At 43.6% G+C, this 18,755-nt stretch overlaps 1 protein-coding gene across 1 annotated transcript; it reads left to right on the top strand.

Moving 5' to 3' along the window:
* Positions 1–7,723: 7,723 nt before the first annotated feature.
* On the top strand, positions 7,724–18,595 carry slc23a4 (solute carrier family 23 member 4; the record flags this gene model as incomplete). The annotated part of the gene is made up of 12 exons (XM_080544729.1): positions 7,724–7,771; positions 8,929–9,063; positions 9,702–9,859; positions 12,840–12,999; positions 13,447–13,628; positions 13,986–14,106; positions 14,785–14,941; positions 15,185–15,438; positions 15,979–16,143; positions 16,327–16,435; positions 17,952–18,047; positions 18,327–18,595. The coding sequence occupies 12 exons, from the start codon at positions 7,724–7,726 to the stop codon at positions 18,593–18,595; spliced, it is 1,854 nt and encodes a 617-aa protein (XP_080400855.1).
* Positions 18,596–18,755: the final 160 nt, after the last annotated feature.

Genomic DNA, 18,755 nt, shown 5'->3' with positions numbered 1-18,755 from the left:
CGCCCCTCTCTCTCCCTGGATCCAGTCTCTCTCCCTGTATCCAGTCTCTCTCTCCCTGTATCCAGACAGACCCTCCCCGCTGTGGACAGACAGACAGGCGCAAGCTGGAAGATGCTGAAACAACCGACGCGCAGCCCACCCCCTGCTCTGTGCGCTACAGGGGGAGGGGGGGTCGCCAGTGAGATGAAAAAAAAAGAAAAGAAAAAAAAGTGGAATATTGCGGATCACCCCAAAAAATTCAAAAGATGTTCAAATAATGAGTATCATAATATAATAATATATAATATAATAATATTAACTCATATAATAATATAACTCATATAATAATGAGTTTAAAGGATGTAATGATATCTGTGGTGGTGGTTATATTAAATTCGCGTAGGGTTGTGTCCTCATCACCTGGGCTGTCAGCTGCGGTCAATATGAATGTGATTTCTTCGTGTGACGTCAGCTCACATCGGCGCATCTCTCGGTAATAAAACTCATCGTTGCCTGTCTGTCAACACTGGGACATTACTTGACCGTGATTCTGGATGGCCATCTGTCATACCTGAAAATAAAATGTAAAATAATCTGGAGGATGGATGAAGTAAAATTGTATGTCAGTGAGTTACAATTTGATTCATTATTGATTTGATAGATTATCATTGCCTACAATTCTGGAAGAAATTACAATTTACAATTGGTGATGTATGGTTGGGTATTGACAATGGTAACTAAATTGACACGAAACCTAATTTGAGAAGCAGACTAATTTCAGACGAGATCAGCCATAGATCATCACATCACTCAATATCGCCATCTACTGGACGATGTCGGTAACACCCCATGTCACCCCTGGTCACCCCTGGTCAGACGGATTGCGGTTGATAGTTCAACTTTTTTTTTTTTTTTTTTTTGTAATAGTGCTCATGTCTCTGCTATATTTTCATATTGTATATGTTTTTTGCTTATAAACACAGCACTAATCTCCAGATATTAAATAAGATGGAGTCCTTAGTCCTGCAATGTCTCCAACTTCCTCCATTTAACATTTAACTTTGTTTTTTGCAACCAAATCTGGACAACAATGAGTAAGTGTGACTTAAACTGGAACCTCTACTCTCACCCATGCTTAATGTTGATTTAATAGTTACTCAAACAAATCACAAAATGGGGGAATCCTAACTCAATATCTGCACGGCTAACTCGGTTCATTGTGCAAATGTCCCATTGACATCAATGCAAGATTTACTCAGAGATATACATGCGCAGATCTGGAATTAGTATTCCAGCCAAGAGATTTCATGGCCATGTGTGAGCCTAGGTGGTTCCTGCTGATGTACCTGTAACGGTCCCTCAGTTAGCTGCAGTCCAGAAGCTAGCAGGTGCCGCCGGGTGTTGACATCAGGGTAATGGGTCTTCTGGAAAACTCTCTCCGGGAGGTTTTTTCCGGTTCTCCAGCTCCTCAACCTGGACCGGAGTAAAGTCGACCCTAGTCTGTCTTCTCCTCCTCTGCACTGTTAAAAGGAGCATGCCTTTAATATCATCGTCATCAACATTATCATCATCATCATCATCATCATCATCATCATCATCATCATCGCTGTCATCGCCACCACCATCTTCATCACCATCACCACCATCATCATCATCATCATCACCAGCTGCTCTTTTCCCATTGGATTATCCCTCTGTCAGGGTTATCCTTCTTTATGGATAATTGCAAGACAGGAACGGCTACTCTGTCTGCTGTATGCACTACTGTGGTCAGGTGACATGTGGTCTACATAGCACTCTTCAGGATGTAGAGTGGTGACTGCTTGACTGTGGTCAGATGATGTGTGGTAGTTGCTGATCCAGCCAGAGGTTGTACTGTAGGTACGTACATGCTGTGACAGCAACCTGCTTTGCAAAGTCATCTCTGTGGACACACCACATTACAATAAAGAACTAACAGCCAGCCAAACTTTAGGTTAACAAAAGCAATGATATTCATACACATCAGTGACAGAACGCATGGATTTTCGACTTCAAATTCAAATTCAAATTGTATTCATCACATACACAATATACAAGTATAATGTGCAGTGAAATGCTTTGTGTACCCGTCCGGCGATACAAATATTTAAAGAAGATTTAAAAAGACACAGACAACAAGCGATTTAAAAGATTAATTTCTCATGTGAGTGCAGGATAAAAAGCGCAAAGTGCAGTGGCAGTCCATTTTTGGCTGATATGGAGGTGTGTGTGTGTGTGTGTGTGTATGTGCTAAGTACAGTCCTCATTCAGCAGGCGGATGGCCTGAGGGAAGAAGCTCTTCCTCATCCTCTCTGTTTTTACCCTCAGGCAGCGATAACGCCTCCCTGAGGGTAACAGAGAGAAGAGTCTGTTGCTGGGGTGGTTGGCCTCCCTGAGGGTAACAGAGAGAAGAGTCTGTTGCTGGGGTGGCTGGCCTCCCTGAGGGTAACAGAGAGAAGAGTCTGTTGCTGGGGTGGTTGGCCTCCCTGAGGGTAACAGAGAGAAGAGTCTGTTGCTGGGGTGGTTGGCCTCCCTGAGGGTAACAGAGAGAAGAGTCTGTTGCTGGGGTGGTTGGCCTCCCTGAGGGTAACAGAGAGAAGAGTCTGTTGCTGGGGTGGCTGGCCTCCCTGAGGGTAACAGAGAGAAGTCAGACGTCTGAGGTGGTAGAGACGCTGTCGGGCCTTCTTCACCAGGGAGTTGATGTGCGGCAGGACCCTGCGTGGTGTGTACTCCGAGGTATTTAAAGCTGTCCGCCCTCTCCACCTGAGCCCCTCTGAGGCTGAGTGGGTGGTAGCTCCTCTGCTGCTTCCTGCTAAAGTCCACTATCAGTTCCAGACGCTACTTTTATCACAAGGACGAGCCGTGCATAGAAGTAGCCTTTGCTGTACAGTAAAGGGCAGCATAGTCACAGTGCGTTCCTTACCAAAACGTTCAGTTCTAACAGAGAAGACTTCTTCTTTCGTGTAACGTCAGAGGTCCAACTCGGTGTCGCGTAGCCATGCTCGCATCTCTGGTTCTAGGTCGAAGAGGCTGGCTTCTGAGGGTGGTCTATATAAAGAGACGACTCACACAGTGACGACTCACACAGTGAGACAACACTAAGAGTCCTACACTGCAAAAAGTCAGCTCTCAAAAACAAGAAAAAAAGCAACAAAATGGGGGAATATTACTTAAAAGAAGAAAAATTATCTGCCAACGGAACAAGAAAATTATACTCGTCCTTAAAACAAGTAAGTAAATATCTTAAAACTAGTGCAGTCAGACAAAAAACAAGCATGTATTGCCTTGATTTAAGATACTGTATGTTATCTTACGTAGATTTACTTTTTGCAGTGTAGTGACTTGAGTCTAGGACAGAGAGGGTCATGACCGCATGGCATGTCTAGTGCACTGGGGACACAGGGGATCTAGAAATTGTTTTATTTATTGTTATTACACTAGTAAATATTTCAGGTCTCCTACCATTGCTTATGACAGATAACTCATACTACTCTAGTACCAGTACTCTAACAGCAATGACAAAGAAAACCTTTGATACGTTCATAACAAACAAAAACAATTACAATGCTTCTTTCATATTATGAATGTGAACAGGAGATGTGACACCCCCATGAGGGAGGACTGATCATGAGGGATTCATGACCTGTGACAGTTCATGTCAATAGACAGACGAAATGGATACACTGATTGAAGACGGAGACATACCTGTCTACATGTATGTATGTACAGTATGTATTCTTTCGTGTAACGTCAGAGGTCCAACTCGGTGTCGCGTAGCCATGCCCGCATCTCTGGTTCTAGGTCGAAGAGGCTGGCTTCTGAGGGTGGTCTATATAAGGGGCAGATGGTGATTATGTGGTCGGCGGTCTGCTCTGGGTCACCGCACTCGCATGCCGCACTGTCCGCCAGGCCCCACGCCTTCATTGATGTTTTAAAGCGACCGACACCAGTTCGTAGACGGTTCAGTGTGGTCCATTGCCGGCGTGGTAGGTCGTCTCCTCCAATGGCGCCATCTCCTGGGTCCCAGATGTAGCGGTGGATTCGGGAGGGCCCGGCTGACTCCCACTCCTGCTTCCAAGCTGCTGCCAACCATGCATCTCTGGAGATGTCCTCAGAGGTGGAGTTGAGCATGGCTTGTGCTGCCTTGTTGTAAGGGTGGCGGGTCTTGAGTCGGCTTGGAGGTGCTGGTGTTATGGTGGTGTTGTGCAGGATGTGCCAGTCATGCTTTTGTACAGTATGTGTACATACTGCGCACACATACACACACACACACACACACACACACACACACACACACACACTTACACACTTACACACTTACACACTTACACACACACACACACACACACTTACACACACTTACACACACTTACACACCTACACACACACACACACACACACACACACACACACACACACACACACACACACACACACACAGGGTAACTCATGACACAGCCTACCTCAGTGCCCATGTGGATGCTAGCTTTCATGTGATATCAATTTCCCAGGCCGTTCAAGGTCAGGACTCATCTGACCAGAACTATTCAAGTTATTGCACAGTGGTCATTACAGTGTAAACAGACCACTGCACATGAATGTGCAGGCCTGGCTTATGTGCTGTCATAGACTTTGAGCTGTTTACTATGTAATGACTGCTGCAGAAGCCATAGAGGAGTTGATCATGACCATTGCTTGCAGGTAGGAAGGGGCTGTTCCCTTTGCACAAGGGTCTTGAATCTGATGCGAGCTGCTACCGGGAGCCAGTGATGGGTGTGACGGAAAGGGGTGACATGGGAAGATTTGGGGAGGTTGACCAGCGGATGGAGGGCAGCATTTTGGATGGGCTGCGGAGGTCTGATGGCGAAGGTGGGGAGCCCGAACAGGAGTGTGTTGCAGTAGTCAAGGCGGGAGATTACAAGTGACTGGACCAAGACTTGTGTTGTGCTGCTTCTCTGATGAGGAATGCACGTATCCTTCTGATGTTATAGATTAGAAGAATCTGCAGGAGTGTGCTGTCGCTGTGAGTTTGAGTGTGTTTTGCAAAGTGGTCCAATCGTTTGCTGCAGCAGAAGTGAAGGAGTTGCGGCTGAAGAAGTCGCCTGGTATGGAGGGAGGGCCAGTCCACCAGTTTGTAGAGATCGCAGTGGTGAGTAGTGAAGGGTGCACCAGTGGTGAGTAGTGAAGGGTGCACCAGTGGTGAGTAGTGAAGGGTGCACCAGTGGTGAGTAGTGAAGGGTGCACCAGTGGTGAGTATTGAAGGGTGCACCAATGGTGAGTATTGAAGGGTGCACCAGTGGTGAGTAGTGAAGGGTGCACCAGTGGTGAGTAGTGAAGGGTGCACCAGTGGTGAGTAGTGAAGGGTGCACCAGTGGTGAGTAGTGAAGGGTGTACCAGTGGTGAGTAGTGAAGGGTGCACCAGTGATGAGTAGTGAAGGGTGCATCAGTGGTGAGTAGTGAAGGGTGCACCAGTGGTGAGTAGTGAAAGCTGCACCAGTGGTGAGTAGTGAAGGGTGCACCAGTGGTGAGTAGTGAAGGGTGCACCAGTGGTGAGTAGTGAAGGGTGCACCAGTGGTGAGTAGTGAAGGGTGCACCAGGGGTGAGTAGTGAAGGGTGCACCAGTGGTGAGTAGTGAAGGGTGCACCAGTGGTGAGTAGTGAAGGGTGCATCAGTGATGAGTAGTGAAGTGTGCATCAGTGATGAGTAGTGAAGGGTGCACCAGTGGTGAGTAGTGAAGGGTGCACCAGTGGTGAGTAGTGAAGGGTGCACCAGTGGTGAGTAGTGAAGGGTGCACCAGTGGTGAGTAGTGAAGGGTGCACCAGTGGTGAGTAGTGAAGGGTGCACCAGTGATGAGTAGTGAAGGGTGCACCAGTGGTGAGTAGTGAAGGGTGTACCAGTGGTGAGTAGTAAAGGGTGCACCAGTGGTGAGTAGTGAAGGGTGCACCAGTGGCAAAACGAATGGCTGAGTGGTGGAGTGTGTCAAGTTCACTAAGGGCACACTTTGATGCCATTTTATAGATTGTGTCACCGTAGTCCAGCATAGGAAGTATCGTCATCTTCACGAGGGTGTGTTTAGCGGAATGCGTGAATGATGCCTTGACTAACCCTAACCCTTGAATGAAGCCCAATCTAGCTTTGGCTTTGGCCTGAAGGTTGTTAATGTGAGTTGTGAAAGAAAGAGATGAGTCCTGCCAGGTATTTATTGGACATGACAAACTCCAATTCAGAGCCGTTGGCGCAGGAGATCTTGGGGGGGGGCTGGGGACGATGTTTCCCCAGTTGAACAGAATACATTTGGTCTTTTTGGACTTAAGAAGCAGACGGAGTTTATTGAAAGACTGATCGATAGAGGTGAGACTGAGTTGGAGAGTGGATGCCGCAGAGTGGAGAGAAGGGCCAGCTGAGTACAAGAGGGTGTCGTCAGCATACAGATGTACCCGGGAACTGCCAGCAGCCGTGGCTACATCATTGATGTAGATGGAGAACAAGGTTGAGCCTTTAGAGATGGTAAGTGGTTCCGACACAATGCTTTCAGTCTTCACCTGACTGTAAACACTGGGGATGCAGAGTTATTAAGCCTGAAAATGCGTCTCTCTCTCTCTCTCCCGCTGCGCGCATGACCTTGTCTGGGTGTATTAAATTCATTGCATGAAAACGAAATGAAATGAAAACATGCGTCGTTTCCCGAACTTTGCTTCTCGGTCTGTCAGTCTCGATAAGAGAACCGTATCTGAGTCCATTCAAGTCAAATGTATAACTTGATTTGGTAAACTTTTTTTCGGCTGCATACACTGCTGTACCACTGATCATGTTAACTAAATGAGTTTAACTAGTAATCATCATAGGGCCGGTTTCACAGACAAGGCTTAAGCCTAATCCTAGACTAAAAAACATCTTCAATGGAGATTTTACATTGAAAGTGTGATTTAGTCCAGGACTAGGCTTAAGCCTTGTCTCTGAAACCGGCCCTTAGTCTTTTTCATTCCACAGTCTTCAGACATAATGACTTTCCTGTAAATGAGGACATAGTTTAACAGCGTAACAGGAATCAACAAATTACTAAGAACCTACTTAGTGACAGCTAATAGACCTGGGCCCATGACCTAAATGTGAGTAGCCAAGTGTAGTAACAGAAATATAAACTGTGTATCCAAAGAAACAGAACACGTGTATACATGATCCTCTGTGGCTCAGTTGGTAGAACATGGTGCTAACAACGCTTAGGTTGTGGGTTTGTTTCCTGTTAGGATCACATATACATCATAAACAAACACAATGAACAATGACCTCTGGATAAGCCTTCAATACATATTGCTCCCATAAAATCCCAAATAGGACCCTTGTACTGTGTGAGAGAGAGAGAGAGAGAGAGACAGAGAGAGAGAGAGAGAGAGAGAGAGAGAGAGAGAGAGAGAGAGAGAGAGAGAGAGAGAGAGAGAGAGAGAGAGAGAGAGAGAGAGAGAGAGAGAGAGAGAGAGAGAGAGAGAGAGAGAGAGAGAGAGAGAGGGGGGAGCAGTGCCCTGCCTGAGTTTCTCTGTGGGCCTAGTCAGCTGCCTGTCTTGCTGTTGTAATTGGCTTCACATGGGCAGCTGGTGGGACTCATTTCATTTTCAATCAGCAACAGTCTCGTGTCTCTGTCTAGCCTCTCTCCCTCGTCTTTGCTCCCTTGAGCAGTCTGTTTACCTCAGTCTATACATCCCACTTTACCTGAGCCCAGCCTGCGATGGTTCCGAAGAAAGACAGCAATGGTTTGGATAACTATGCATTTGCTGTGAGTATGACATTTTAACTAAAGGATGATGTGGATATTTAAACACATTTACCCATATGTGATGCTGCATCTGAGAACATTTAGTTTAGAGTAAGCTACAGTACACAATGAGAGGAAACATAATGGTATTTAAGCAATATCACATGAGAGGGAGTGCTGTTATACTGTGATATATATATATATACTTATATATCACAACACAAACATCTGCAGGCTAGCTACTTTGTATTAACGGTCAGTTAATCACAGGGAGTGATAGTTAAAAGTCCCAGTGCTGTTATACTGTATATCAGCACTCATGGAATGCCTCTTGTCCAATCAAATTACTTGGTCGGACTGTAACTGTTGTATAATTATGGTATATTCTGCACATTCAAACTTAAACCAGGAAACAGTCCAGATACTTCTGTTGTGGTGTCTGTATGTGTTTACATTGTTTACAATGTTTACATTGTAATAACTGGCTGTAAAACTGTAGTAAGTTCATAATTCCCCTCAGTGCAAAATCCCTCATGCCTGCTATTTCAGCCCAACAGTCTATCTCCACATTAGAGGGCTATTCTAGTGGACACTTACTGGACCAAAATCAAGTTGCTCAGCCTTGTTGGTGCAAATCAACAACAACAGCAACAGCAATAACTGAAACCAATGTTTACTGCTAAATGGTCAACTTGATCATTAACCCCTTAGCCCTTCCTGCATAACTATTCCTAAATAAGTAACTACTAGTGATTACGCATAATGACTCTCTGGTGCTAATCATTGATCTTAATACCTGCCAGTGGTGGTCTTCTCCTTCTGCAAAAAGGTTACATAACACTCATCCCTGATATGGATATGGAGACAACCATGTAAGAGGCTAGCATGTCAGGGATACATTATTGTATTGTAGCCTAGTACAACATTATTCATGGTTTTGAGTTCTTGCAATGGTTGATTTACTGAAATCTATGCTGTGTTGTGAGGGTTCACTTTAAGGTTATCAATTTGTGTTGCTTTTGCTCTCTGTTTTGGATAACATTGTCATGCATTCCTATTCTGGTGGGATTTCATAATGTTGTAAGGCTGACTGTGAAGAAGAATGTCTCTCAGTGCTTCAGTGGATCACAACAGTGTGTACTGCGTCTGCGTGTGACTTCCTGACGTCTCTCTTTTAGGTCGACGGGCACTTCTGTGACGAGGGGAAGGATGGAGAAGGCTCCGAGGTCTCAGACGAGGGCGACAGGAACAAACTGGCCTACTGTGTCACAGACGTCCCCCCCTGGTACTTGTGTATCATCCTGGGCATTCAGGTAGTTGGTGGTGTGGGGCGGGTCGGGTGTGTGGGGCGGCCGGGGCCCCCCTGGGGGGGGGGGGTTTGGGGTCCGCTGCTGTGTGCTGGTAGGCAAACTGGTAGTAGTCATTCTATGAGTAGAGGGCTGCAAGGGAATTTTCCTGGCTGCACAGTGTACAGGTTTTTTTACCTTTGCCGGCTTGCGGCTCTGTCATTATGTGAAGCGCGTTGAGTCGCATCTTGTGAGAAATGCGCTATACAAATACAACTTGATTTGATTTAGTTCCAAACCCCGACTGTACCTCACTGATGCCTGCTGCAGGGGCCGCTGGTTAAGTTGAGGACTTGGGGTTGTATTGTATTCAATTATCGAATGTAATCAATTGGATAAGAAGACAACTAATACTGTTCCTGTGGATTCCTTTGGCTGCAAATTGAAAGGAAACGATATCACATGAGAACCTCAAGAAAAAAATTCAATCTCGAAAATGTAACATCAGTGTTTTGTGGCATATGCCAAATATTGTACTTGTACAGTTCATTTCGATAATGTCTATAATAGCTCAGTCGAGCAAATCCCTCTGTAAGCGTTTCTCCTCCCTCCCTCTTCTTTCTCCTCCGTTTCACTCCCCCCTCTCTTCCACTCGCTCTCTGTAGCATTGTCTGACAGCGTTTGGGGGGATCATCGCCATCCCACTGATACTGGCCCAGGGACTATGTCTGCAGCACGATGGCTTGACCCAGAGCCACTTGATCAGCACCATCTTCTTTGTCTCAGGGGTATGCACCCTGCTGCAGGTCACCTTCGGAGTGAGGTGAGGAGGGCAGGGGCGTGTGGACAGGCCAAGGAGGTCTAGCAGTCAAGAGTGCTTACTTGGTGATAGGAACACACTATTTTAAACATTGAGATAGGCCTGGCCCTGCATTTGTATTGTCTGGTAATGCAACATTGTTGTTATATAAGAGTGACATAATGCTTTTGAATCCCAGGATTTAGTTGTTTACTTGTTAGGTGTGGTCCATGTTTACAGTAAAAGATGATTTCATACTAGTTTTTTTCCCTCAGGAATGTAATGTCCCGCTTAACAGTTATGTTGCTACGGTATGAACAAGAATTACACACACATAGGCGTCATGCCTGTAGGCACGTGCCCCCTCAGATTTGTCTTGTATTACATTATCGCAATGTTATTAACTACAGTAAAAAGAATTATGCCCACGTGTTATCATCATTATTCAGAACATCCAGGAGGGGGCACACTGGACTGGTCATAATTGACTAAAATAGCTTGAATTATTTAATTCTAAGTGACAGTTAAAGTTTAAAGGTTCTACCTCATTTCATGTTAAGGTGAATCACCTCAGAGAAACGTCAAACAAGTTTAGTTGCGAGTTAAGCTTGAAATAATTATTTGATGTCCATTGTATTGAACATCAAACTATTACAGTCTCTATAATCCATTTGCTCAGAACTACGTTACAGATTCGTCTAGTCTAGTATAGACCTGCTGTTAAACGTTGTTTTAAGTTTCTCTGAGAACATTTTGGCATGTCATTTAAACAACGCTAACTATGTTGGAATCTGTCTATTGGAAATGCCACTGCTAACTGTTAGCCTGTGCTGTGTAGATAATGGAGAACCGGAATCTCTTTCACTACTGGCCTATGAGGACAACTCTGGGTAATATCACGTTTAGAACTAAACATGATATTTACAGAACCAATTGTGTTAGCCTCATAGCATAATTGCTATAATAAGTCATATTTTGGCCAAATTGAGATATCTGCCTAACTCTACTCTCCTAACACTGCTGAGTCACTGTGCATTATTGCCTATGCCATCAGCCCATCAGAATGCTTGTTTACATTCCCAAATCACTATCTGCCCAAGTCATCTCTTTGACATAGACACTACATACAAAGATGGCTTAAAATAGACTTATTTTAGACATATAATTAGGCATAGTCACCCACTTGTAGTCACCCCCTCTAAATCAGGTGGATGCATGATGCCCCTGCACTCACAAGCACATTATGTTACCCCGCTGTCTTTGTTGTTTTGTCGTAGAACGTACAATACATCTCAGATTAGCTTAGCAGAACAGTGTGTTCTTGTAGCTCTCGCTGTTATTAGTCTCTGTTGACCTCTGTAGTTATTCAGGTCAGTGTACTGCTTTAACCTCACAACAATAGGATATTTTGCCTTGGCAACTAAGACCTCCAATTGCAAGCCGTTACTAACTGGTTCTAGCAGTGTCACTGGTATGATGGGTGTCAAGCTCCCACACTCACACACCTATTCAGGTAACTGGGCTTTAGTTTGCTTGGGGGTCAGTAATAGAAATCATATGCAGGGTTAGGCTATGTGCAGCGATAGTGAGAGAGTTGGAAGTATGCCGTTCTGAAGGTTGTGTTTGTAAGCCAGTTAACCGGGCCAGTTAACCAGTAAACTTTTTATCAGCTACCATTGATTCCAGATTAGCAATTAGATGTTGGTTTGAATACATCAATGTCGGCACAGAGGGTAGGCACAGGTGGTAGTCCCTATGATACAGAATATGTGTGATGTCCATTTCACTGGCCAATAGATTGGGATCATAATAGGATTAGGGTGGAATTTCCATCTTATTAGGTTCTGGAATCTAGTTCACTTTAAATCCACATTCTCCAGGCTTAACACCACTGGTGCTTTCTTGTCCTCCAAATACCTGGAGGTCAGCTGGGAGGAAGACAATGAACTGTGTTCTACTTCCTGTTTCAAGTAGAATGAAAACAAGCAACATTTTGCCACATCGCGATGCAATGCTAGGAAACGTTATGCACTGTAAATGTTGTTTTTCGAATCAGTTAGATACATTAGATATTAGAATTTAGAAAGGGGCAAATATTGGATTGTTATGCCATGAGAGTAAACATTAAAATAGAAAAACGTCCTATTTATTGTGTGTATACTCTACTATGTACAGCATATTGTGGGTCACTGGCCATAATGAGTCCAATCTTTCATCAATATACAATATACAGTACCAGTCAAAAGTTTGGACACACTTCCCAATTCAGTTGAATTCAGTTGAATGGGAAAGTGTGTCCAAACTTTTGACTGGTACAGTATGTACTGTACGGTTGTGTGGAGGCTGTGAGGACACAATCAATGCCCAATGACCTACAAGAGTTGATTAGAGTGTCATGGGTTCTGTGTAACCTCATAAGACTCTAATCAATTATCTGGACTGTAGATACAATGTGTTGTGAATGAGAAGCCTGCATGTTGTTTTGGCTCTATGTGTTTGCGGTAGTGTTCACGGGTTAGTTAAAGATCTGCCTTTTGGCTGCCCGTCAGCGAGAGAGACTGTTCCCAATTTGTGTGAACTTTCTTTGGCTTCCAAGGAAATGAAAGAGGAGTGGAATCACGACAAGCCAGTTTTCGGAATATACAGTTGTAACTCTGTACAGCATATCAACTCACCACTCATCTCAAACCACTATATTCCAGTGTTATCAGACACACCTGTTTCTTGTCTTATCTTATCTAACCATGAACCTTTGGTTAGATGCATTCACTTACTTTGTAATAGATACTGACATTATAGAGACTTTAATTGCTGCAACCAAGCATTCTTATCTTACAGACCAGAATTCTGATTATCCCCCCCCTACTCCAACCACCCCAACCCCCCACCCTCTCTCTCTCTCTCTCTCTCTCTCTCTCTCTCTCTCTCTCTCTCTCTCTCTCTCTCTCTCTCTCTCTCTCTCTCTCTCTCTCTCTCTCTCTCTCTCTCTCTCTGTCTCTCTCAGACTGCCCATTATCCAGGGGGGTACCTTCACGTTACTGGCCCCATCCATGGCCATGCTCTCCATGCCAGAGTGGACGTGCCCCGCCTGGACCCAGAACGCCAGCATGGTCAACACCTCATCTCCTGTCTACATAGAGGTGTGGCAGAGCCGCATGCGGGCGGTGAGTCAACATCACCACTACAGAGACAGGGGCACGACATGTTTCACAATTTCCTTATAACTGATCCGCAACGCTCCCCACCCTGGACTCCTTCAAACTAGCCCTCAAAACCCATCTGTTCTCCAAGGCATTTGACCCCTAGTCATTGTTTTAGTTTTTGCTTTGTTTGTTTTCTGTTTTGTCTGTCCTTGTACAGCGTCCTTGGGTTTTTGAAAGGCGCTATATAAATTAAAGTTATTATTATTAATTATTATTACTTCCTTATTAACTCCTTCCTTCCTCCTTCCTTATAACTGTCCACATTCTTCTTTTGTTTGATTGATGATTTTGTTTCCTCATTAGGTATGTTTGTCTATTGTTTTCGGTCAAACAAGTATAGGGTACAGTTGTGTACATGTGTTGACTGATTATTGATGTGGTTGTTTCTGTGTTGTTGTCCTCCTACAGCTGCAGGGCTCCATCATGGTGGGATCCTTGTTCCAGGTGGTGGTGGGCTTCTCCGGCCTGATTGGTCTGTTTATGCGTTTCATCGGGCCCCTCACCATCGCCCCCACCATCGCTCTGATTGGCTTGTCTCTATTCGACTCGGCTGGTACCAACGCTGGGAACCACTGGGGGATCTCGACCATGTATGTACCCCTCAGGACAACTGTGCTTTGCCACTTCAGAATCCCCTACAAGCCAGTAATCCTCAACAACCTGGTCCTGGAGAGCTCCAGGGTGTGCAGACGTGTCTTCCACAGCACTAAAGCTACTGATCAATCTAATCAACTTACCAATATGTGTGGCAGGCTGGTTGTTGCAGGGACGGAGCAAAAGCCTGCCAAAGCCCCCTAACTCTCCAGGTCTAGGTTTAGTAACCGCTTGTGTAAGCTGTGAGTGAATGTCAGGACATGGAACATATTAACCCATTCTAAATGTACCACTGGAGGGCGCACTCTGCTTTTTAATATTTTCTAAAATAATTTTCTCTCTCCCTCCATCAGGACAACTGTGTTGATCATTCTGTTCTCCCAGTACCTCCGCCACATCCCCGTCCCCTTCCCCACATACAGCAGGGCCAAGAAACTCCACACCTCCAAGGTCTACATCTTTCAGATTCTACCTGTAAGTCCACTAGAGCCTCAGGTTTATTGTCTATTGTCTATGTATTTGGGGGCGCCTGCCTAATTGACAAAGAAATAATGAAGGAATAGCCCACACTGGCCCATGAAACAGCTTTTGAGTCAATTGTCCAATTACTTTTGGTCCCTTGAAAAAGAGGGAGCTACATATTGAAGAGCTGTAATTCCTAAACCCTTCCTTCAATTTGGATGTGAATACCCTTACCCTAAAGCTGAGAGTCTGCACTGTAAGCCCATATTCATTATATAACTGTAACTTGAAGATGTCTTGGTTAACAGTTAAAATAACACACCAACACGACCATCTCATTTTTCCTCACTTAGAAACGAATTGCACTTTATTTATTTTCTATATTTTCTTTATTTCTTTGTTTACTTATTTATACCTGTCTACTGTCTTCATTACCTATCACCACTGTTATTATTATTATTTATTTATTTGTATAATTTATTTATGGGTTATGTTCGTGTTATGTTTTATTATTTATGTATGGGTTATGTTCGTGTTATGTTTTATTATTTATTTATGGGTTATGTTCGTGTTATGTGAAAAAAAATAAAAAAAATAAAGTAAAGTATTGTTTTTGTATATCTGTCATCTCTACCTCACTCTCAATAAAAATAAAATAAAAAAAAAGATTGTATGTGTGGGTGTCCTCAGGTGCTCCTGGGCATCACTCTGTCATGGCTGATCTGCTACATCCTGACGGTCTGTAACGTCCTGCCCTCGGAGCCCCAGCAGTACGGCTACCTGGCCCGCACAGACCTGAAGGGAGACGTGATCGGGCAGGCCCCCTGGCTCACCTTCCCTTACCCAGGTAAGAGGGGGAGAAGCTCTAGGGATCCTGAAGCATCAGCACAGTGATGTGATGATAACATTACTAAAACGCTTTGATCATGAATGATGACAATCAAAGGATTCTTTTTGGCAACCTTCATATCTCTATGTTAAATTTGGACAACAAATACAGTATGCTTGTGTATCCCTTGTATTGTATTGATTCAATGAACCAACCCATACTCCATGTTATTAACTCAGCTATCTGATCCCAAACCCCCAGGTCAGTGGGGCTTTCCAACGGTGAGCTTGGCAGGGGTGGTTGGGATCTTGGCGGGGGTGGTATCCTCCATGATAGAGTCCGTGGGAGACTACCATGCCTGTGCTAGGCTGTCAGGGGCTCCTCCTCCCCCCAGACATGCCATCAACAGGGGGATTGGCATTGAGGGGCTGGGCTGTCTGCTGGCTGGGGCCTGGGGCACGGGCAACGGGACCACCTCATACAGTGAGAATGTGGGAGCGCTGGGCATCACTAAGGTACGAGGGACTGAACTTTATGCTCAAGATGACTTTACCCTGTAATACAGTATATCCAGTACTCAAGTTGTAAAAGAAAATCCGGGGGGATGGGGGATTTTATCATATGGGGACAATTTTAGCATCCCCACAGCATCAGTGACTTCAGTGTCAGTGACTTGCTAAAAATGTCATTGCATTTGTAATGCAGTATTTTACTCAATATGCGCAAAACTAAATGTTGAAATAGCAGTAATACCACGTTCATTGATCAAAATGACATAAGGGATGGAAAGGGGGGATGGCAGTTTTAGAAGCGGGATGATTTTGACTGTTTTTATTTCAGGGGGGATGCCATCCCCCCTCATCTCGAGTGCTGAGTATATCAGTTTTGCTTGATTGTCGCCATTTTTAAGGATAAGCAACTTTGAATGTCAATATTATGTAGAACGTTTAACACATACTGCATGTCATTGGGATGTTTTAGGTATAGGCTAAAAGCTATTTCAAGATGAAGAACAGGCTGAACAGAAGCTGGGTTTTTTTCCTCTTTTGTTTTAGGTGGGCAGTCGCATGGTGATTGTTGCCGGAGGCGCCATGTTGATAGTGATGGGTGTGTTTGGCAAGATAGGAGCCATCTTCACCACCATCCCTACGCCTGTGGTTGGAGGGATGTTCATGGTCATGTTTGGAGTCATAGCAGCTGCTGGTGTCTCAAATCTACAGGTAGCCTACTGCACACACATGGTATTTGATACCGTTCCTCATTCCATTCCATGCATTACAATGAGCCCCTCCTCCAATTTCCACCTCCACCAGCCCTGGTGTGGTATATGTACTTTTATTCATGAGAAGTTGGTTGTGTTTCTTTATGAACACATCTATGTTGATATCTGTCTTGTGTTACAGTATGCAGACATGAACTCCTCCAGAAACATCTTCATCTTCGGCTTCTCCATGTTCTCTGGCCTGGTTATTCCCAACTGGCTGTTCAAGAACCCCACTGCCATTGCAACAGGTACATTCAAAATATAAGTCTTGAAATTTTTTATTTCAGAATAAAAGTCTGGATAAAAAAATATTTCTGAATAAAAGTCTGGATAAAAAAAATATTTCAGAATAAAAGTCTGGATAAAAAAATATTTCAGAATAAAAGTCTGGATAAAAAAATATTTCAGAATAAAAGTCTGGATCAAAAAATTATTTCAGAATAAAAGTCTGGATTTTTTACATTTCAGAATAAGTCTTGAAAAAAAAAGTTTCAGAATAAAAGTGGATAAAAAAATATTTCTGAATAAAAGTCTGGATTTTTTTTAATTTCAGAATAAAAGTCTTGAAAAAAGTTTCAGAATAAAAGTCTGGATAAAAAAATATTTCAGAATAAAAGTCTGGATTTATTTTTATTTCAGAATAAAAGTCTCGAAAAAAAGTTTCAGAATAAAAGTCTGGATAAAAAAATATTTCAGAATAAAAGTCTGGATAAAAAAAGTTTCAGAATAAAAGTCTGGATAAAAAAATATTTCAGAATAAAAGTCTTGAATTTTTTATATTTCAGAATAAAAGTCTGGATAAAAAAAATATTTCAGAATAAAAGTCTGGATTTTTTTTATTTCAGAATAAAAGTCTGGATAAAAAAAATATTTCAGAATAAAAGTCTGGATTTTTAAATTTCAGAATAAAAGTCTTGAAAAATAAAGTTTCAGAATAAAAGTGGATAAAAAAATATTTCAGAATAAAAGTCTGGATTATTTTTTTATTTCAGAATAAAAGTCTTGAATTTTTTATATTTCAGAATAAAAATCTGGATAAAAAAATATTCAGAATAAAAGTCTTGAGAAAAAAAAGTTTCAGAATAAAAGTCTGGATAAAAAAATATTTCAGAATAAAAGTCTTAACATTTTTTTAATTTCAGAATAAAAGTCTGGATAAAAAACTATAGCTGCATTTACTTCCCTGTGTTTAAATGAGTCCTCTTGCTCTTCTATATTTGATCTACTCCACATTTTCATAGCCTTATCGTAACATGTATTCTTACCAGTAGCAGCTAGTCAAAACCATATCATTTACTGCTTTTTATAAAGCGATAAAAGTAATATTGAGCAGAATTAAGTTCAGCCTACTGGTCCGGCCCTCCACAATAGTCCCGGTTTCTCATGTGGCCCATTGTGAAAATTAATTGCCCACCCCTGCTGTATACTATAGCATCAGGACTGAAAAAGCACAAACACTTAAACATCACACTCCCAATCAGGGCAACTATCTCATGCCTCACAGCTTAGTGACTGCAAATGTAGTTTAATAATGAAAACAAAAGCAACAAAACAGCAAGCGATCGTTATGAATTGTTAATGGGACTCGTTGAATGCTCTTTGAGCTTCCCGTGGTCTTTTGCGGAAGGCGTTTGAACCATGTCCCTCGGCCAGGTCCTCTCTAGCGTGTGATGTGACAGGTCCTCTCTAGCGTGTGATGTGACAGGTCCTCTCTAGCTTGTGATGTGACAGGTCCTCTCTAGCGTGTGCTGTGCTCTCCGTCAGGTTCTGTTGAGCTGGATCAGCTGCTGCAGGTGCTGCTGACCACCAGTATGTTTGTGGGGGGATTCTTCGGCTTCTTCCTAGACAACACTATCCCAGGTAAGCTTTTCTTTCACTGCAGTACAGAAATACAGCATAGTACCTGTTCAAGTGTTTTACATACAGTTGACTGGGCAGGTCAATGATAAGGAGTAGAATAGACATACAGAGACAGACATGCTAGCCAACTGTATCAGGTAAAATGCATCAATATGCTCTTTGAGCCCAAAACACATTTTTGTAGTCACAGTCCTTTTAATTATCTGAGTCTATCTCTATGGTCGCTGGTTTGGAAGAGATTTCTTTTTTTTGTTAACACATCTGGCTTGTGTCCAATAGGCACCAAGCGTGAGCGAGGCATCATAGCCTGGAACCAGGCTCACCAGGACGACTCCAGCAACACGGTGGAGAGCTGCCAGGTGTACGACCTCCCCTTCGGCATCACTTCCCGCCTGTCCTCCTACTCTTGGGTTCGCTACATACCTTTCTGCCCCCCCAGCGACCCCAGATCAGAGGACGGGTCTGTAGCAGATTCTAACGCCCTGGAGCCCAAGCAGCAACCTGGGACGTCAGAGACCCCACAGATCGTTATTGCAGTGGCTCTATGAGCTCAGAGCCGGTCCAAACGCCGGCTAAAACAACAACAACAACAACAACAACAATAACAACAGCATCAACAACGACAACAACAATAACAACAAGAGGCAGCTCTCCGTCATATGGACCTCCAGTCCTGATAATAAAGACATTATACTGTAAAGGTACTGT

Source organism: Nansenia antarctica (assembly GCF_963989245.1).
Source record: "Nansenia antarctica genome assembly, chromosome: 14".
NCBI lineage: Eukaryota > Metazoa > Chordata > Actinopteri > Argentiniformes > Microstomatidae > Nansenia > Nansenia antarctica.
Note: the sequence above shows the minus strand (reverse complement) of the source record. Positions and strands in the feature narration are given on the sequence as shown.